Source organism: Bubalus bubalis, chromosome 17 (assembly GCF_019923935.1).
Source record: "Bubalus bubalis isolate 160015118507 breed Murrah chromosome 17, NDDB_SH_1, whole genome shotgun sequence".
In the NCBI taxonomy this organism is placed as follows: Eukaryota; Metazoa; Chordata; class Mammalia; order Artiodactyla; family Bovidae; genus Bubalus; species Bubalus bubalis.
Window position 1 is genome coordinate 14,795,800 of NC_059173.1, and position 21,955 is coordinate 14,817,754.

Consider the following 21,955-nt stretch of genomic DNA (forward strand, 5'->3'; position numbering starts at 1 on the left):
GGCTGCATGGCCCGAGGTCCTTGAAGCTTTGCTGGGAACTGATCCCCCAGTGGGTAGCACTAGCCTGGAGACTTACTGTCTTATATCTCTGTTCTGCTGGGGGTTTCTAAGTATAGGACTTTCTAACCTTTCTTTTTTTTTAAAGCTTGGGATATACATGGGTTGTCAGAAAGTATTAGGGGAAGGACTTCCCTGGAAGTCTAGTGATTAAGATTCCACACTTCAAAAAAAAAAAAGATTCCACACTTCTACTGCAGGGGGCATGAGTTCAATCCCTGGTTGGGGAAAGAAGATCCCGCATGCCACGTGGCACGGGGATAAAAAAAAAAAAAGTCCTTTCCCAAGCTTAAAAAAAAAGTAAATATTTGGGGGGTGAGGGGGAAAGGTAGCATTGGAAAGGCAACAGCCATTCAAATGCCTGTCCCCTGAGTATGGCCTGCTTGTGATATATTTACATCCACCTACAGCAACATCGCACACACACACACTCACTCATGCACACACACAGTTAGCAATGGTTCAATGACAGGTTCACAGGGGAAAGAACAGTCTGCTAACATCCAGCATTAAAAGGTAGGGGTGGGGGTGGGAAACAGCTCCTGTTCGTTCGTTTATCAATGAAAAGAGTAAGCATGGTCTTTTGTGAGCAGTTTGAGGTGATAAGGTTCAGAGCTTCAACGAATTTGTTGACACTTTCTAGGCACTGGTGAGAGTGATGGATAAAGAAAACACAGGGCCCCATTCTTATTAAGAAGCAACTGAAAAAGATCATGGATGGGGCTAGTGATGTGGATGGGTGGGAGCTGACAGGTTGGGGGCAGTGGGCTCAGTGACCAGCAGATAAGGATGGTCAGGGAAGCCTCGCTGGCGATTTGATGTTGGAGCAGAGATCTGAACGATGAGGAAAAGGGGACATGCAAAGATTTGGGGGAAGAGTGTTCCCGAAAGGGGAAGCAGTACATGCAAAGGCCCTGAGGTCGGAAAAAGCATGACATGTCTGAGGATGGGAAAGAAGGCTGGAGGGTTTGGAAGAGGGGTCAACACAGGGCTGACTGGCACAGGAGGAGGTCAGAGAGCTAGGAAGAGACCAGATCAGGAGGGTCTCATTGTAATCTGTCCAGGCAAGGAGTTTGGAGGTTTCCTGAGATCAGTGGGAAGCCACTGGAGGGTGTGAAGCTGCAGGAGGATGGGCTTCCATTTATGTTGTTAAAAGATTAGTCTGGCTGTTATTTGGAAGATGAATCTTTGAGAGAAAAGGCAAGAAACAAGGAAGACAAGTTAGGTGGCTTTGGGAGGCCCTCAGACCACAGATGATTGTGGCCTTTCTTATGGTGGCAGCTATAGATCTGAAATGTATTTGAAAGACAAGCTCATGGTATCAGCTGAGAGTTGGATGGATATTAGGAGGGAGACAGAGGAGGCAGAGAGGGAGCCTGAGTTTGGGGCTTACACTGAATGTTGATGTCCTGTGTTGAGATGGGGAAGGCTGGAAAGAAGTGATTTTATCCAAGAGGAGCTGGGAATTGAGAGTACTCCCATGCAGAACTCTCCATTACAATGTCCCATCTTTCTCTGATATACCCCAGCACTCAGGCCCTTTCAGCATCTTTGCTCCTACATGGCCCTGTCTGTTCTCTATCTTATCTAAAGCCGACCCTCTGTCTCCCCTCCTCCTCCTGACTTCTAGGACTTACATGGCCCATACCCCACCCATTAGTGCTCCACCGTACTCTTTTCTGTATTGTTTGCTAATTGCTGCACACAGGAAAGTTTATTTCCTGGCCAGGCAGTAACTGCGGTCAGTCGCTTTTCTCTTTAGAGTTGCAAGGATCACCCTCAAAAAGTGGTTTATTTCCTCTTAAGCACTTTGCTTGCTTAAGGGTCTCTTGTTATGGGTGGGAGCAGGGTGGGGAGGGTGTTTCATAATATCTTTATTCGGTCTCCTGGCTCAAACATCCTGACTTTGGCTGTGGGCAGGGGAAGATGGGAGAAAGGGTCATACTTTTTTACTCAATCCTTAAACACACACACACACACACACACACACACACACACCCCTTATAAAGCTGGAAATGGTAGTAAGGCCTGAAAATAGGTGGTGCTGTGGAGTCTGGTTTTAAAGGGTTAAACACCGAGACCCCATTTGATTCTTTTAAAGCTAATCTGTAACTGATTTTAATACTATCTTCTGGTTACTAACCTTTCTGAAATGCCCTCTTGCAAGTCGCTCAGCACAGAGTCAGCTGCCCTTTCCAGAGGTGGATGGTTTGGTGGGGGTGGAGGGCATTTATTCTGGGACTTGGTCCAACTTAGCATCAAAACATTTGCAAATTACCTTGCTTTTTATGTACTATGGTTTGGGAGTAATTTTTATGATCTGGTCTTTCATGGTTGGTCGCTGAGAGAAACGTCCAGTAGATTCTTAGTCCCTTCTTCTCCAATGCCACTGAGATTGTACTTTTCCATGGGACAGAAATGGAGAGTAAGATGTGTATTTCAAATAGAGAGTCACTTTCTACTGGGTTGGCCAGAAAGTTCGTTCACTTTGGGGCCAACCAATATATCAGAGATTATTATGCTCTGAATATTACATGTAACGAATTCTTCAAATACATTAATTTCCCAATCCATTTCTTCAGCGTTTGAGGGTCTGGGGGAGAACATACGCACCCTGGGGCTCCATCCTGTTGACCATATTGACCACTTTATCATATGTTTTACATCCGGGCACAGAGAACAGACTTGTGGTTGCCAAGGGGGTGAGGGGTTTGGGGGAGATGGAGCGAGAGGCTGGGGGTCACAGAAGCGGCTTTTATATGTAGAATGGATAAACAAGTTCCTACTGTATGGCACAGAGGATTATATTCAATATCCTGTGATAAACCATAATAGGAAAGAATATTTAAAAAGAATGTGTGTATACATGTATAACTGAAGCACTTTTCTGTACAACAGAAATTAATGCAACATTGTAAATCAACTATAGTTTAATTGAAAAAACAGTTTTATATCCACATAGAAAGCACACATATTAAAATGTGCAGATGTATGAAGCTGGGGTGGGTAAGGAATAATAGCAGAAACAGCATACCCCAGCTGCTTTGTGTGTGTTGTTTTTAATAGAGCGGTCTTGTGATGCTGCTGATGCGACAGGTATAGCCACTTGGCGTTTTTGACTTTGGAGTCAGAGAACTGAGTCTGAGTGACCTTAAAAAGGTCACTTGCATTTTCTAATTGTCATTTTTCCTATTTAAAACATGGGTGATAACAGTACCTATTTCCTGGGCTGTTCCGAACTCTGGGAGAGCCTGCACAGAGAGAACTCAAAACTGTGCTCGGAACACAGAAAATACTAGATAAGTACTAGTTCTCATTTTAGGTAAGGAGACAGGTGTTCTGAAGACCTAAGGGACTTGTCCAAGGTCACATGGCTGGGGGATGGCAGCACTGGGGTAAGAACTCAGAGTTGTCTGGCTCGAGAGGCCACCCTTTGTACCATGCCACAAAGAATGAAGATCTCAAAAGATCTTCATGGGCTAGATTCCATTCAATGGGGATCCAGGCAAAGACTTTCATAACTGCTAAAAAATGTACTTATACATGGAGTGATGCAGAGATCTGGCTTGATCATTTTGAAAAGACTTCAGGTCTGAGAGCAGAAAGGACATAAGCTTAATGGGAGAGTGGCAAGGCTGTTAGGACAACCCGGGGCTGCTTTAGCAGCTCCTGTCCGGATTGAGGATGGTAACAATGGCCTCGGCGCACGTGGCCGTGGTCACAGGACTTCACTGCTCTGTGTCCAGGCCCGAGAACGACGCTTCCAGCAGGACAGCGTGTCCTTCTACTACAGCCAACGGTTTGGGAAACCGGGTCTCAGGAAAAACAGCAGGAAGGAACGAGGATCAGGGAGAGTGGCTGCTGTCCTTGGCTACTGGCTCTCTCATTTGGAAGAACTGACTGTTCTGGGTGTCACTGGAGAGTGTAACACAGGGTCAAAATGGAAGTCCTAGGAACACATGCTTTGGTATAAACAATAGGAGGACAATTTCTAACAACTGGGACCTCAAAACACAGAAGGGGCTGTTTTGTAGGTTAATAAACCTCCCGTCATCCCAAAGGACTTAAAGTAGAGACTGAGCAGGCATTTCTCAGGACATCAGAGAAGAATTATCCGCAACAAGGAGCTGTCTGGACTAAGCTGTCTGACTAAGGAGCTGTCTGACTAAGGTGCACGTTAGAGTGAATATTAGCAGTTTGACGAAGGTGTGGTCTCTATTAAAAAAGATTCCTCATAAAACCTTTCTCTTTCCTCTTTCCACAGAGATCACCACTATTCATTTTTTTTTCTTTTCTTTTTGGCTGTACCGAGTAGCTTGTGGGATCTTAGTTCCTTAATCATGGATCAAACCTGCAACCCCTGCCGTGGAAACCTGAGGTCTTAACCACTGGATCACCAGGGAAGTCCCAACCGTTTACTTTTTTCATCCCTGCAGGTTGGAGCTTGGCAAATGGAAAGCAGTAAGCCAAGATGCTGCAAGGCAGCAAAGGGGTTCTGGAGGACCCTTCCAGTGGTAATAGGAAGTCAGTCCTTGGAGTCAACAAGGGTTCATTCCTTGCTGTGGGAGGCGTCTGGGGCACAGGCAGGGAACCTGAAGGGACCAGGGTGTTCCTACCTGGATTTTGGACTCTGAAGGTTTTGGCGGCTGAGGAGTCGAGCGGCTGAGACCCGCTTTTTGTGGACATTGGATAGACCTGGGGGGAGAAGAACAAAGGTGCTCCTGAGATGGGGTAAAACAGTTGTCAATTCAGAGTCTCCAGCTTCTCCTGACCCTCTGGAGTGAAACGAAGAGATAAAAGAAAAGAGGTCAGGCAGGCATTGGGGTGGGTGGTTGTGGATACAGCAGAACAGAAAGCAAAGCTGGCTGAACTTAGCAGAGAAGAGGAGGTTTAGGGTAACATGCTGCAGGGCTGGAGAGAGAGCCCAGAGCAGCAACAGTGTGTTTATTTGGGTGGCCTGCCTAAAGGGTGGAGGTGGGCACAGCAACCCACTCCAGTATTCTTGCCAGGAGAATCCCATGGACAGGGGAGCCCGGTGGGCTACCGTCCACAGGGTTGCAAAGAGCTGGACATGACTGAAGCGACTGAGCACACATGCATGTACTACAAGGGAGACCTAAGCAACGAAGCCCACCTTCTCTAAGGACCTTCCAGAGGTGAGAACTGCCGTCTCCCGTCCCCACCCCCGGGTCTTGGATGTCTCCCCAGGCGGGTGGTAGGAGGTACCTTGTGTGAGTTCCGGAGCTTCCGCCACGTAGGTGAGACGGAACTTGTTCCTCTTCCAGCTGCGGTCATTGCTGATGAGGGAGTTGTTCGCCTTCTCGATGTTGACGTCATCACCCACGCAGAACACGTCACAGGCTGCCTGTGTTACACATTATACACATTAGGAGCCACTCCCATCTTCCTCTCCCCACCTCCCCCGCCCCGGGGAATCACCAGTCTACTTCTTGTCTCTCTGAATTTGCCTGTTCTGGACGTTTCGTGTACATGGACTCGGACAGTAAGTGTCCTTTTGTGTCTGGCTTCTTCCACGTAGCACATGTTTTCAAGATTCATCCATGTCGTAGCATGCATCAGCACCTCATTCCTTGTTGTGCCCGAATGTTCCATTGCAGGGACACACTACAGTTTGTTCATCCATTCATCATATTTAATGCTAACCAGTTTACATTTAAATCTAAATGACCACGTGTGGCCAGTGGCTACTGTACAGGTCACTGGAGATCTAGCACAAGAGGAACAAGATTGTCAAAGCAGACAGATTGGTGAGATCTGAGTTCCAGCCCGAGGCATGGCCCCCTGGGTTGGTTAACCAACTGTATGTTTTTGATTTACTTGTCTATGATTGTGAGTGAAGGATGGGTTCCTCCCAGCTCTAAAATTCCAAGGCTCTATAATTTTTTATAGACTAACTCTTTACCCTTAATACAGGAGGCTGGATTCCAGGTGGAAAATGTGTCTTAGGACCACCCAAAGTCATATGACTTGTTTAAAGCTGTCTCCTGGTTGGATACATAAGGGAAGTACCAAAGATTTTCTCAAGTTTTTTCTATTTCTGATGGTTTAGGTGATCTGTCCTTGGGGGTCCCTGGGGACATGATTCCTCATGGGTCTCTAAGACTGGGGCAGATGGTTACCTTGAAGACCTTCTTAGCCCAGGTCCTGAAAGCCTCTTCCTGCCCACAAAGCTCGTCCCCCTCCCTCATCTTCAAGATCCTCTCTCCTCCAAGCTCTTCCAGGAGGGTGTCCACGGCGTGTCCAAAGGCGCAGAAGTGAGGGTATGCCCGCGAGCCAAGGCCGAACACAGAGAACCTGCCAAGAAGACAAGAGAAGCTCTGGAATGGGGGCTGGGGAGAACGTGCAGGGGTTCCAGTGTCAGGGACTGTTCAGTTAGTTCAGTTGCTCAGTCGTGTCCGACTCTTTGCAACCCCATGAATCGCAGCATGCCAGGCCTCCCTGTCCATCACCAACTCCTGGAGTTCACTCAAACTCACGTCCATAGAATCTGTGATGCCATCCAGCCATCTCATTCACTGTCATCCCCTTCTCCTCCTGCCCCCAATCCCTCCCAGCATCAGAGTCTTTTCCAATGAGTCAACTCTTTGCATGAGGTGGCCAAAGTATTGGAGTTTCAGCTTTAGCATCATTCCTTCCCAAGAACACCCAGGACTGATCTCCTTTAGGATGGACTGGTTGGATCTCCTTGCAGTCCAAGGGACTCTCAAGAGTCTTCTCCAACACCACAGTTCAAAAGCATCAATTCTTTGGCAATCAGCTTTCTTCACAGTCCAACTCTCACATCCATACATGACCACTGGAAAAACCATAGCCTTGACTAGACGGACCTTTGTTGGCAAAGTAATGTCTCTGCTTTTCAATATGCTGTCTAGGTTGGTCATAGCTTTCCTTCCAAGGAGTAAGTGTCTTTTAATTTCATGGCTGCAGTCACCATCTGCAGTGATTTTGGAGCCCACAAAAATAAAGTCTGACACTGTTTCCACTGTTTCCCTATCTATTTCCCATAAAGTGATGGGACCAGATGCCATGATCTTAGTTTTCTGAATGTTGAGCTTTAAGCCAAGTTTTTCACTCTCCACTTTCACTTTCATCAAGAGGCTTTTTAGTTCCTCTTCACTTTCTGCCATAAGGGTGGTGTCATCTGCATATCTGAGATTATTGATATTTCTCCTTGATTCCAGCTTGTGCTTCTTCCAGCCCAGCATTTCTCATGATGTACTCTGCATATAAGTTAAATAAGCAGGGTGACAATATACAGCCTTGACAAACTCCTTTTCCTATTTGGAACCAGTCTGTTGTTCCATGTCCAGTTCTAACTGTTGCTTCCTGACCTGCATACAGGTTTCTCAAGAGGCAGGTCAGGTGGTCTGCTATTCCCATATCTTTCAGAATTTTCCACAGTTTATTGTGATCCACACAGTCAAAGGCTTTGGCATAGTCAATAAAGCAGAAATAGATGTTTTTCTGGAACTCTCTTGCTTTTTCGATGATCCAGCGGATGTTGGCAATTTGATCTCTGGTTCCTCTGCCTTTTCTAAAACCAGCTTGAACATCTGGAAGTTCACGGTTCATGTATTGCTGAAGTCTGGCTTGGAGAATTTTGAGCATTACTTTACTAGCGTGTGAGATGAGTGCAACTGTGTGGTAGTTTGAGCATTCTTTGGCATTGCCTTTATTTGGGATTGGAATGAAAACTGACCTGTGAAGCCCTGTCCCCCAGTGTGACTGTATTTGGAGATGAGGCCTTCAAGGAGGTAACTGAGGTCAAACGAGGTCATAAGGGTGGGGCCCTAATCCTTCTAAGAAGAGGGAGAGGCACCTGAGAGCTCTTTCCTCCACCCCTCACTTGAGTGAGAGGCTCTCAGAGGAAAGGCCACGTGAGGACACAGCAAGAAGGCGGATGTCTGCAAGCCAGGAAGACAGGCCTCACCAGAAACCCTGAGCTTGGACTTACAGCTTCCAGAAGTTTTAGAAACAAATTTCTGTTGTTGAGGCCCCCAGCCTGTGGTATGTTTTGATGGCTGCCCAAGCAGACAAAGACAACTGGTACCTCCAGAAGGGCAGACCACCCCACACCCATTTGGGGAAGGCCATTTTTAAGCCTCAGAGCCCCTAAACCCTGCTCTCCCTTCCTTCTGGTCTCTGCTAGGCACCACTGTCCTCAGGAGAAAACTCCCAGTTGGTCCTTAGGAGGATGGGTGACCCAGAACCATTGGCTGTTCCTTGAGTGTCCCTTTCTAAGCTAGACTAATTGAATCTACTGGATTAGCCAAAAAGTTCATTTGGGTTTTTCTGTAAGACGTCACGGAAAACCCTGAATGAACTTTTTGGCCGACTCCATACATCAGTGAAAGACTTGACTCTACTCAGCATACAACTAAATTAGCTTCAAGTACAAAGAGAATGAAAACTCGAGCATAACAGTTCTTGGGGACCTGTGCTAATGAGGAGATCAGAAGAACCTGTCATTAATACATCCAGTGTTGGTGTGTAAACAGGTTCTTCTAAAAGGGATTGAAAGATTTATAGATATTCTGGCTGTTAAACTGATTTGTTTCACAAAGCCTCTTTGCTTGGAATGGACATATACACTCTGCTATATTTAAAATGAATGCAACAAGGACCTGCCGTATAGCACATGGAATGCCGCTCAATGTTCTGCGGCAGCCTGGATGGGAGGGGAGTTTGGGGGAGAATGGATCCATGTGTATGTATGGCTGGGTCCCTTCACTGTTCCCCTGAAACTATCACAACACTTGTTTGTTCATTGGCTATACCCCAGTACAAAACAAAAGAGTTTAATTTTTTAAAAATGTCTGTTTGCATAGATGCCACAAGAAAATGTTGGTGTTTGAATCAATGAGGGTCAAGTTAATGAGAATTTTCTGAAGTCTGGGAAGTGGAGGGCTGTGTCCCAGATGACCCCTCAGTCCCGCAGAGACTTGACATCACACTTCCAGGACTTGGTCCCGGCTGTGGGTCTTGGCCTCACTGGCCCTAGATGGACAAGGGAACCAAGTGGGATACGAACAGCACCACAACTTGCATTTTTTTTCCAGGTTGGAATGTGACTGTCCTGTGGGCGACTGTCATTTCAGACAAGTCAAGGAGTGGAGCTGTTTTGAAAGACTGCAATGGGGGATGAGGGGAAAACAGTAGGGCAAGATGGGAAGGGACCCTCTTGTTATTGGAGAATGAGCCTGAGATGGGGTCCAGGTGTCTCAGAGATCATGGGAAAGTTTACATAGATTAATATCCCCTCCTCTGAAATCCACACTGATGCTTCTTCATCTTATTCTCCCACCCTTCTTTCCTGGGGGCTCCACAGTCTTCCCAAGGGAGGGATGTAGGGTTAGGTAGCATGTTTCCCCATCACTCCTTCACCCACGATCCTCCTTTACCTGGATTCCTCACCTTTTCCCTGCAGGTGGTGAGAATTGGTGGCCAGCATGGGACTGCTTGGATGGGGGCCAAGAAGCTGCACTCCTGCCCCCAGCCATTGCCCTTAGCCTAATGCAGGTTTGAAAACTCAGTGCTAGTCATGCCTTGTGGTTAGGGAGTTGTTCCCTAAATCTCTACTATTTATTTACTTATTTTAATATTTATTTATTTATCTGGATGCACTGGGTCTTAGTTGTGGCACGTAGGATCTTTAGTTGTGACTGTGGGATCTAGTTCCCTGACCAGGGATTGAACCTAGGCCCCCTGGATTGGGAGTGCAGAGTTTTAGCCACTGGACCACCAGGGAAGTCTCTCCAATATTGATTATGTTTGAGATATCCACCATACTTGACTACCTCTCACACTGTTATTTACTTAATAGTTGCTATTTAATTTGGTTTTAATTTGTACTCTATTTGCACAAATTATTTGTACAATTATTTGTACTAGCTATTCAAACCCACTGGTATTCACTAAGAGATGGCCCGGGGACTTAATTCATTAACCTGCTTCCCAATCTCTGAAGGCCTGTGTCACACTCATCCCCTATATTCACATTTCATCACAGTCTAAACCTTATGATTGTAAAATTCCTATTTTAAGCTTCCAAACCAGAAAACCTGGAAAAATTATTATAATTGGGCCCAGATAGTAAATATTTTCAGGCTTGTAGGCTAAGAAGCAAAACTGATTCTATTATGCAGATATCTGCATAACAAGGAAGAAAATAAATTTCTGTATGCTTTTGGATAAAATTAAAAATATAATAGCAATAGTTATGGGGTACATTTTTCTCGTTATATATAGCTACTAATGAGAAGACTGGATTTTTTTTTTTTTGAGAGGGGCATAGCATTTTGCTTAACTGGGGCTTGAAGGGAATATTTTCTATCATCAAATAAATTGTTGATGTTCATCTGTAAAAACCATTCTGGGTTGTATAGAGATATACAGTGGCTGGGCTGGATTCAGCCGATGGGCTGCAGCTTGCCAACCCATGCTCTTAGGCATGATAGATTTAATAAGGAAAAAATTGGGTCTAAATGTCAAACCATGGATGTTTCAATGTCAAGCTAAAGAACATGAACTGATGTCAAAACCCATCAGTTCGAGGATGAACCAAGGGGGAACCCTAATGTGAACTATGGGCCCTGGGTGACAATGATGTGTCAATATAGGTTCATCGACTGTATAAATGTATCACCATGGTAGGGGATGCAGGCGGCTGTGTGTGTGTGTGTGTGTGTGTGTGTGTGTGTGTGTGTGTGTACCGAGGCTTGGGCAGGTAGTACACGCAAAATCTCTGTGTCTTCCCTTCAATTTTGCTGTGAACCTAAAGCTACTGAAAAAAAAAAAATAAAGTTTATTAAAAAGTGTACTGATGGGGAATTCCCTGGTGGCCCAGTGGTTAGGTCTTTGTTGTACAGTCGCTCAGTCAACTCTGACTCTTTGCAGCCGCATGGACTGCAGCACACCAGGTTTCCCTGTCCTTCACCATCTCCCAGAGCTTGCTCAAACTCATGCCCATTGAGGCGGTGATGCCAACCAATCAAGTTACGTGGCATGGCCAAAAAAGAAAAAAAGTGTACTGAGAGAAACAATAGTTGAATATCTAGGAACCCTGTGATCTCTATCATCTTCTAAGCATTGCCCTTAGCCAGTGTGGAGGAGGTTGCATCGGTGAAGGTCTAAGGGGTTCCTCGGACTGCAAGGAGATCCAACCAGTCCATCCTAAAGGAGATCAGTCCTGGGTGTTCATTGGAAGGACTGATGCTGAAGCTGAAACTCCAATACTTTGGCCACCTCATGCGAAGAGTTGACTCATTGGAAAAGACTCTGATGCTGGGAAGGATTGGGGGCAGGAGGAGAAGGGGACGACTGAGGATGAGATGGCTGGATGGGATCACTGACTCGATGGACGTGAGTTTGAGTGAACTCTGGGAGTTGGTGATGGACAGGGAGGCCTGGGGTGCTATGATTCATGGGGTCGCTAAGAGTTGGACATGACTGAGCGACTGAACTGACTGAACTGAAGAGGTTCCTGGCTGTGCCTGAACACTGCTTACATAGTAGCCTCATCTTGACCAGTATCTATGAAACCAAGGGTTGATATCCAGTTTTCTTCCTTTCCAAATACCCATGAAACTGAATCCACAACCACTGAGGTAGAAAATATCTGTCCACGTACTATCTAAAATGTTCTCATGGGATGTGACTTCACTTTGGGAAACAAGGAGTTGTGACAATATTTTTTTGAATCTGACTGTACGTGGGAGGCAATTAGGGAGACTGAAGAAAAAAAACAAACAAACAAGCAAACCCTGGATCCAAGTTTAGACCCAACTACATCAAAGTCTCTGGAGGTGGGGCTCAGGTATCTGTACATTGTAAACATTTCCAAGTGATTCTGATGAGCATCCAAGGTTGGGAACCACTGGGTCACGATGGGGTGTCCCCAGAAGCTTCTACTATATAAGATGTAGTAGTACTTATGAAGGGAACTTGCTGAGTTACATCTGGGGGATTAGCATCCTTTAGCACAAATGATATGTAATTCATGCAAAGGGGTGAAACTTGGGTGATGGGGGCTCCGAGGAGTGTGATTTTGGAAGAGGTCATAGAAGGGGTCCAGGTAATGTGCTTTAATGAAGCAGGGGGACATCCCCAAACAGTGAGAGTGCAGCTGGTTATTCAAGGGATGAATGGACACGGAAGGGAGACCCCTCCCCAAACAGAGAGCCCACTTTGTTACCCTGTCCAGCTCCCCAGGAGCCTTCATCATCCCTGATGCCCCAGGCCCCTCTCTCACCTCACGTTGGCCAGGGGTCCAGTGCTCTCAAAGTTGTCTCTGAGGTCTGGCCCATCACCTGATGATTTGCGGGAGTCGGAGTACGAGGAAACGCTGTTGAAACGCACCTTGTAGCTCCTGCCAAGACGAAAGAGAGTCTGTGAACTCTGGTTCAGAGCCCCCGTCCTGGGGTCAGTACCCCCATGGCTATCTCTATTACCAGTCCTGGTTCTAGGACCTTCCCTTGAGTGTTGAGTGAGATTGTAACACATCCATGGCCTTGACTAGAACATATCAACTCACCCTCGCCCACCACACGGACACTTAGACATCATCTGATGCTGCGCGTATTGAAAAGGTTTCAGCAGAAACAGAATCACGGACACAGACAGCAACCTGGTGGTTGCCAAGGGGGAGGGGGTGGCGGGGCGATGGAGTGGGAGGGTGGGGTGAGCAGGGGTAGCTTTTACACAGAGAAAGGATAAACCACGAGGTCCTGCTGTACAGCACAGGGAGCTATATTCAGTAGCCTATGATAAACCATAATGGGAAAGAAAATTTAAAAAAGAATGATTATATATAACTGAATCACTTTGCTGTACAGCAGAAATTAATACAACATTGTAAATCCACTATACTTCAATTAAAAAATATTAAAACTGAAAAAAAAAAGGAAAAGATTTCAGACCATATTAATTGTCCATTCCTTAACCCATTAGACCATGTTTCCTTACTTCCCACATGTTAACCAGGACAAGAATCATTCTGAGATCTTGTTAAGATGCAGATCCTGACTCAGTAGGTCCAGGGTAGGGCCTACGATGCTGCATTTCTGAGAAGTTCCCAGGAGATGCCATTGGTCCCCAAACCTCACACTGACTAGCGAAGAATTACACTCCTGCTGTCTGCTATAGTAACCACGAAATAATTACATTTCTGCTGTCTGCTACGGTAGCCATGGGTTGCATGTGACTATTTAAATTCATTCAGACTGGATATGATGAAACATTCTGCTCCCCACATGCACTAAACTCACGTCAAGGGCTTGAGAGCCATGTGTGGCTAGTGGTGCTGTACAGGACGACATAGATATAGAACATTTATGTGCTCATAGAAAGGCTTATTGGGCAGTGTTGGACTGTCTCACTCAATATTCTCTTTTCTTTTTCCTATTCAAAAAAATTGAAGTATAGTGGATATACAGTATTATATAAGTTACAGGTGTACAATATAGTGATTTACAATTTTAAAAGGTTATACTCCATTTATGAGCTTCCCTGGTGGCTCAGTGGTAAAGAATTTGCCTGCCAATCCAAGATAAACGGTTCAACCCTAGGTCGGGAAGATTCTCTGGAGAAGGAACTGGCAACCCACTCCAGTATTCTTGCTTGGGAAAGCCCAAGGACACAGGAGCCTGGTAAGCTACAGTCTACAGGGCTGAAAAAGAGGTGGACACCACTTGGTGACGAAACAAGAACTCCATTTATAGTTATTATAAAATATTGACTACATTCCCTGTGTTATACAATATAGCATTGCAGCTTATTTTACACATAATAGCTTGCACCTCTTAATCCCCTACCCCTATTTTACCCCTTCCCTCTCTCCATTGGTAACCACGACAACATTCTCTTTCAATAAAGCTATCATCTTTAGACATTTCAAGGGTCTTTCACATTTCAAATAAACATGAAAAATGTTCAGACACAGCCTGAAAAGAGATTGGATTTCTTATGAACTTGTTTCAAAGAAGGAGAAAAATGTCACTGGGACTCAAACCTCGGCATCGGAGGCTCAGGAGCCTCGAAATTAAAAAAAACAAAAATAGTTTCCCAGTTTTCTTCTAAAAGTGGTTAAGTTCTGTTCTCAGATAAGGCAAAAACCAAACCAAACCAATAAAACTCCAAGACCAACAAAACAAAACAAACCCCCAAACAACAACAAAAGACTTTCATAAAACTCTCAAATCAAAACCCCAAACACAAAAACTCAACACACAAATCTGAGTGCAAAAGACAAAAAAAGAAATTGCGCATTCTGGCAGCAGGGTTTCTAAGCTGGATGTTCTTCAAAGTTTTTGCTCCAGCATCAGGAAAGTTCTAAATATATGTAAGTGTATTTTCTGCCCTAAAATAGTCTCACATTGAGTCACATCTCCAAATAAGTCCTGTAACATATCAGGGGGTGGCTGTGTTGTTAGTGTGGGAGGTAGGGTTGATGGTTGTGGGGTAAAAATATCAGCACATGTATTTGTATGAGGTTTGAGGCTTTTCCAAATGTGTTCCTCTTTGTTATCATCCTTCGATCCCTGCACCAGCTCCCAGAGATGGTCGGGGCAGAGATAGTTTCTCCCTATTTGGAAGGTAAGAAAGAGAAGCCCAGAGAGGTCAAGTAACAAGCTCAAGGTTACTCAGTGTGTTAATGGCATGGCCTGCGTTAGAACTCGGGTCTCCTTGAGACCCGGGCGTGGCTTTCGATGCTGCAGTATTGGGCATGCGCACGTACATACTCATCGCCATGCGCGCGAGTGCTTACACCATTCACGCACGCACATGAACGCCGGGCAAACACTATCACACAGGTGCATCCTGCACGTGCACACATGCATGTGAGCGCGCGCACACACACACACACAAGCACGCATGTGCACACTCAGATGCTCTACCTGCGCTGGCTGTCACGAACTGCAGCCAGACCGTGGACTTCTCTGTCACCACGGGAGAGGGGAGGCCCTTTACGGGGAAAGAAACGCAAGGGTTCCGGGTACCTAGAGGGGAGAATGGATGGTGCCCTATCTCTCCCTGGAGGAGGGGTGAGGGGGATCTGCTGAAGACCACCAGGATGGGGTGGGGAGGAGAGAGGCAGAGAGGGTGAGAAATAAGATGCTGGTCTTAAAAACAGAAGGAGGGCTGACCACCAGGGACTCAGCTGTCCCCTGGGTATGGGATGTAGGCAAGTTTGGCAACGTGTGCTTGGCTGAAAGAGAACCAAGAGGGATGTTCTGCAGAACACAGCCTCTGAACGCGTCAGGGAATTCCCTGGCAGTCCAGTGGCTAAGACTTCACCTCCAAGCGCAGGGGTGCAGGCTCGATTCTTGGTCAGGGAGCTAAGATCTCACATGCCTTTTGGCCAAAAAACCAAAACATAAAACAGAAGCAATACTGTAGCAAATTCTATAAAGACTTTAAAAGCGGTCCACATTTTTAAAAAACCAAACAAAATAAACAACAAATAAAATGCCAGCCAGCGATGACATCTAATCCTTAGCTTAAGACCTACTCCATGATGGAGGCAACACCGCATGTGATGCTCTCGAAGAAAGGCAGCTTATTACTCACAGGTTGTATGTCCTCTGCTTTGAGGGGGTTTAAGGGCTTTTCAAGAGTAATTTTGGTTACGAGTGTTTGTCACCTTATGAAATATCTGTAGAACCCAACCCGATGTTAGGTGCAGTTTTACCAGTAACATCTTTTGACCTCAGGCATTCTTTTTTGCCTTAGGAGGTATCTTATTTGAAGTCAGCCTCCACGTTAGTGGATGCAACTCTGCCATGAACATCAGATGGAAAAGTTCTAGGGAAAGAAGCTCACTGATTCTGAATGTAAGCTTCCAAAGGGTGGAGTAATAAGAACTATATTTACATGGCACTCAATTTCTCATGGGGCATCCCTGATGGCTCAAGCACTAATGTATCTGCCTGCAATGCAGGAGACGTGGGTTCCATCCCTGGGTCAGGAAGATCCCCTGGAGAAGGAAATGGCAATCCACTCGAGTATTCTTGCCTGGTAAATCCCTTGGAGGAACCTGGCAGGCTACAGTCCATTGGGCTGCAGAGTCAGACATAACTCAGCACACACACACAGCTTCTCATAGGATGCTGATGCCTATTTTTTACCTTGATTCTTACAAATTAGAAAGTTCACGCAGGTAGAATAAATCCAATTTGATGGAAAAAGAAACTGAGGCACAGGGCTGTAAGGTGATTAAAGACCAGAATGTCTACCTCAGCGGGCCACAGACACCCACTGGCTAAAATAAGTCACAGATGGACTTCAGGTCACAAAAGTATCCAGAACTCAGATCTGAACCCCAGATGCCAAGAGACAACGTTTGGTTCCCCCCCAGAGTGTCACGGGACACTGGCGGGTCATTTACTTACTTCCTTTCCTCGTGCACAGAGTTAGGGTTCCTCATTTCCATCAGAGCACAGCCAAATTTCTGGAGGTCGAAAGAGACAAGCAGGATGTGAGGCAGATATGATTACATTGGGAATGGGTTTGGGCAGAGGGTCTGGGGGTCCCAACTGGCGAAAGAGGAGCCTGATGCCTGGGGGCCAGGTTGTCAGGGGTTTGGGCCAGGCAGCAGAGGTGTGAGTGGAAGAGGACTGTTTATAAAGGGCTCTAAGTGTGGATGCCCCCCCCCCGCCCCCCCCACCTCAGCACGCAAATTCCCTTTGTAGTGGTTTTCTACAAAATATTGTTCCTGCTTCTCTCATCTGGAGCAGGGGACACCAAGCTCTTGACTGGAGCATCCATTCCAAAGAAGTAGTGAGCTCAGGTGACAACATTTTCAGGAGGGCTCGGCTGGTCAGCGGATGCCAGCAGACTGAGGACTTGGAGTTGTCCAGTCTTGGCACAACCTGGACCCAAATCAAGGTCACTGGCTTTGCGATTCTGGGAGGATCTACTACTGAAGAACAGGGCAGGTGTCACTGCTGCCCCTCTTCTCTGCAGGTGGAAACAGGTGCCAGAATAGGAGCTCATCTCACCTCCCCATTTTCAGGGGGGTCTCCATTGCCAAAGGTGCTGGTAACCACCAGGACCAGAGTTTCATGTTCCAGGTGTACAATGTCATATTCTTCCATGGACATCACCTAGGTGGGAGAACGAGAGGGGAGAAGAAGGGAGAAGGTGATGAGAGAGAAGGGGTAGGAGAGAAAAAATGATGGGGGAAGAGAAGAGAGGAAGAAGAGGAGTTATTTTGAGCCATCTCCTTGGGATAGAGATCCAAAGGTTCTGGGTGCCACTGTTTCAATGGGCTCAAGTGGGTAGAACTAAAAGCTTGTTGGTAGTATGGGTTGCCTTTGGCCTGAAGGACCGCAGAGAGTCTGGGGCAACGCGTTGGCTGCCAGTAGAGACCGATCTTGACTGGGATGCCTGGGCTTCTTACAACCAATGGATGCTGGAGTCCTCCTGACCATGTGTAGGCTGGGAATGGCCCAGCTGGATCTGACCAACTGTGTGCTCAGGTTGCTTTCCAAACCCCCATCCAGCAATGCGGAGGGCCTGGGCCAAACACGTCTGTGTGCTAAGCCACTTCAACCCTATAACTGTTTACAACCCTATGGACTGTAGCCCATCGGGCTCCTCTAACCCAGGGATTCTCCAGGCAAGAATAGTGGAGTAGGTTACCATACCCTCCTCCAGGGGATCTTCCGACCCAAGGATCAAACCTGTGTCTCTTAAGTCCTGCACTGGCAGGCAGGTTTTTTTTTTTTTTTTTTTTTTTTTTTTTTTTTTTTTTTTACCATGAGCACCACCTGGGAAGCCCACCTTAAAGACTGCTTTGCCCTATCTCTTAGAATTCCTTGGGTACCATTTCTCAAAGTAGATCCGTGGAAAACACTGTCTCCCTTAGATGTGCTTTAAAAATAAGTGAGCCATAAGCGAACATCTTTGGGATACATTTATTTTCTCTCCTCTCCTCTTTTGGAGATGGTAACACACATGTGCAGAGTAAAGGCTCTGAGAATTCATGCAGCAAAGAAACCCACTGAATTGTATGAAATGCGGGGCTTCCCAGACTGACTTCCAGATTTGCTTTTCAGAAACTTTCTAACATTTTGGTCTAGAACTGGGGGTTATGATTCCTGAACTCCTGGAGAGTTCACAGGGAGAGAAGCATCATTGTCCCTTGAAATATATGCAGGTGGCCTGATGGGCATCTTCAGATGCGCTGTTACCCACTCTCAAAGGGTTCTTCTCTGCTGACTTCCTCTGTCCCCTCCCCAGCTTCACCAGGAGGGCCCAGAGAGCATGGGAACAGCCTGCTACCCACCTTGGCATCAAAAGCATGTTTGAAGATCTCACACAAGGTTTTGGCATAAGCCTGCGACTTGCCCGTCTCTGTGGCATAAAGGATGGTAGCTTTGACCCTCTTGGCCATAGCCTGCCCCATCAGTTTGGCTGAGAACTTGACGGCTCTGTGGGGGAAGAGGGTGGAGAGAAAGACAGGAAATGTAGAAGGGAGGAAGGGTGTCAGGCTGGGACTTGGGGGCAAGAACCACGATCCACGAGATACAACAGAGGGAGCATACTCTCCTCATCTCTGATGGCATCAGGGATACTCAAAGTGTGAGTTGAGGTGCCATTATTGATCCCTTTCTTAAGTCCCTCCAGAGCAACTAGTCCTGAGCTAACATGGTTGGTGAGCTTTGCTAGTTTGTTACTCAATGGATCGATCCCAGCTGTGAGAACCTTGGTTTGCCAAGCATTGCCCCCAAAGATGATCATTCATTCATTCACTCACTCATTTGGCCATTCATCATGTGTTTTGTTGAGGCCTGGCTATGTGCCAGGCATTGTTATAGGAATGGAAAAACAGAGAAATGGCTGTCATGGGGCTTCCATTCTTGTGTGTGAGTGAGAGAGACAGAGAGAGAAAATGAATCACTAATAAATGAACAGGCATTGAACTTGAGGGGATTTTAGAGGTTTATAACTCCACAAAAGAAGGGCCAGGTCTGGTGTAGTCAGCCATGCACATCCAGGGTTTTGCAGAGGGTGATTCGTAATAGGCACTAAATATCTACCAAGAGCAGGAATGGATTTTAAACCCGCTGCTACCACCAAAGCTCCAGGGAGCTTAAATGTCAAGTCGGGGCTCTTTGTGGTTAAATGGAGAGTCCAGAAACAGTGTTTTCTTCCTTCCCATCTATGAGGGTGTGGGCTTGGCAGGTGGGCCAGAGGCTCAGGAATGCCTCGGTTCACCTTCCAAGCAAGCATCCCTGTTCTAAGTAGGAATCTCTTTGAGTAGATAAATTGCTAATTTACCCCCACCTGGGGATTATTGGTGGTAAATTCATCATTTTTTAGACTCAGGGAAACCACCCACGCTGCCTGAGAGTTAAGGGGGAGAAACAGAAAAGAATAAAAGGCACCTGGAGGGTTCCCTTTGAATGATCGGAGCAGAAAAAAGCATCTGTAATTAACTCCCATTGTTTCTTCCTCAAACTTAATAGTGCAATTAATGCTTTAGATTTTTCCCTCCCTTCTTCCCTCAGAGACAGGTTGAACTGAACTGAAGCCAAAGGCTGCTATGCCTGAGAACTGGTGATGCTCTCGTTAGGGAAGGGATGGCTGCTAATGTGGTCCAGCTTGGCTGGAAGATAACTGTTAGGTAGAAGGAGAAGGGGGAGGGAGGGTAGGGGAGATCCCGTGGACCATATGGATGGAGCCAGGACCTAGGTTTCAGTCCCTGCAGGATCTATCAGTCATCTGTAGAGAGCAGAGAGTTCTAGAAACGAGGGGCTGAGGAAAATGAGTGAGTAGCTTGGTGCACAATAGCTCCTCTGCCAAAAAGTGAGCTTCAAATAAGGGGTCTGTGAGGAGTGGATCCGGGAGTTCTCTGTCTTTAGACAGAAGGCAGGCATCCCCATTTAACCATCTCAGTCAGCCCCACCCTACTTGTCCCCTGGCTGACCACAGGTTCTTCAGGACAATGACTCTTCAGTAGCCTTGGTCCCTAATCCTCTCCCCTCCCTCCTATTCTCAGTGAAATTTTATTCATTTCATTCATCAACTCAATTGGCATCTCCTGAAGGAAGCCCCCTTTGACCTCTCAGACTCGGTGACGTCTACGAGGCCTCCATGAATCCTTCCTCGATGGTAGCTGGGAGCTTCATGCGGGCAGGATCACATTATTAGGCTTGTCATGGCATCTCTGGGGCCCAGCACAGTGCCTGGCACTGAGTATCCATTTTTGTTGGCCAGATGAGTGAACTGAATGAGCGAGATGAGATTCAGCCCTGACGAGTGTCCACTCTAGGCAGTGGTGTGCTGGAGCCAGCTCATCCCAGCTCCTCCTGACTCTGGCTTCAGTGACTTCCTGTTGGGAGCTTGAAACTGGCCATAGCGGGAATATTTACACCATGGAAATTGGCAAATGTTACAAGTCTGTTAATGTTATTATTACTATGGCCACCATTATCATTAGGAGAGCTGGTTTATCAACACAACACTGCTTCCAGGACAAGAATTTGGGAACCTGGGGGTGGGAAGAGAGGTTGGGAAGGAGAAAGGTCATGGCAATGTTCACATCCCAGACTCTGGGGCAAAGGAGGGACAGGAATGTTGGAGAAAATGGAGAAGTTACGTCACACGACAGAGAGAAGCACAGCATCCTCCCAGCCTTCTTTTCTGGGGCTTTCTGAATCTGGGGACACATACATCCCCCTCCATTCCAGCTTTAGGAGACTTACTCTGCCAGCTTCTTGAAGCCGATGGCTCGCCGCTTTGTGGGGGTCCCGTTGGTGCCTTTCCAGACATGGGTGTTCCAAGGGTCAGGCTGGGGAGAGAGGACCATGGTCACTACAGTGAGGGAGCCTGGTTCCCCTTGTGAGATGTCCAGGATCCCTGGGGGCTTATGGCTGCCTGGCCACGCCCACCCCTTAGCCCTCGAAGGGAGTGAGTCTGCTGGTGGTGACCCCAGGGGACCTGGCAGAGTAGCTGGCCCAGCCTCCCTGCACTGTCCTGCTAGACCTTCCCACTCAGACCCTCTCTGACTCATGACCCCTGACTACTTGTTTCAGTTTCATTTGTCTTTCAGCTCGAGCTGTATTGTCCAATCTGATGGCTGCACTTGAGAGTCTGAAACGCAAGTTTGAACTGAAGTGTGCCCTAAGCCAGCAGACCCCAACCTTTTGGGCACCAGGCACCAGTTTTGTAGAAGACAATTTTCCCACAGACCTGGGTGGGCGGGGGATGGTTTTGGGATGATTCAAGCGCTTTCCATTCATTGTGCACTTTATTTCTATTACTATTACATCAGCTCCACCTCAGCTCACCAGGCATTAAATCCCGGAGTTTGGGGACCCCTGCTCTAGTTGTAACACGCATACTGGCTATTGAAGATTTAGGACCAAAGAGGTGGAGAGGGGCAGGACCTGGTATTCGAAGGAGGGTGTGAGCCGGTAGTTGAGCATCTCCTGGTGGAAGACGGGGGTGATACTGCCAGACATGGGGGGCACGATCCACACCCAGTCAGCGGGGCAGCCCCCCCGGCAGCGGTATTCATTCTCCATGTGCTTAATGAAGGACTCAGTGGCGGAGTGGTGGTCGACGATGGTCACCTTGTCACTCTGTGGGAGGAGAGGACACTGGGGAGTCAGGAGGAAAGACAAGCTGGGCTGTTTCAGGGCTCCCTCACCCCCAGAGCATGTTTCCTAAAGGGTGGTCCTGGGGATGATTCTAGGCAGTGTAAAGTGATTCTCTGCGTTGTTGTTGTTGTTGTTTTTTGATCCTGATCATATCCAGGAAAAAGACTCTGTGCTGTGCTTAGTCGCTCAGTTGTGTCTGACTCTTTGCAACCCCATGGACTGCAGCCCATCAGGCTCCTCTGTCCAATGGGGATTCTCCAGGCAAGAAGACT

At 46.9% G+C, this 21,955-nt stretch overlaps 1 protein-coding gene across 1 annotated transcript in view; it reads right to left on the reverse strand.

Annotated features, from left to right (window-relative positions):
* Nucleotides 1-21,955, reverse strand: part of NOS1 (nitric oxide synthase 1) — a 122,958-nt gene that overhangs the window by 15,389 nt on the left and 85,614 nt on the right. Inside the window, exons 14-23 of the mRNA XM_044930142.2 lie at nucleotides 21,471-21,665; nucleotides 20,787-20,872; nucleotides 18,365-18,509; nucleotides 17,076-17,180; nucleotides 16,467-16,525; nucleotides 14,973-15,074; nucleotides 12,329-12,445; nucleotides 6,198-6,372; nucleotides 5,284-5,422; nucleotides 4,674-4,752 (exon numbers count right to left, since the gene is read on the reverse strand). Of these exons, the coding sequence (XP_044786077.2) occupies nucleotides 4,674-4,752; nucleotides 5,284-5,422; nucleotides 6,198-6,372; nucleotides 12,329-12,445; nucleotides 14,973-15,074; nucleotides 16,467-16,525; nucleotides 17,076-17,180; nucleotides 18,365-18,509; nucleotides 20,787-20,872; nucleotides 21,471-21,665 (1,202 nt within the window). The remainder of the gene's footprint in view (nucleotides 1-4,673; nucleotides 4,753-5,283; nucleotides 5,423-6,197; nucleotides 6,373-12,328; nucleotides 12,446-14,972; nucleotides 15,075-16,466; nucleotides 16,526-17,075; nucleotides 17,181-18,364; nucleotides 18,510-20,786; nucleotides 20,873-21,470; nucleotides 21,666-21,955) is intronic.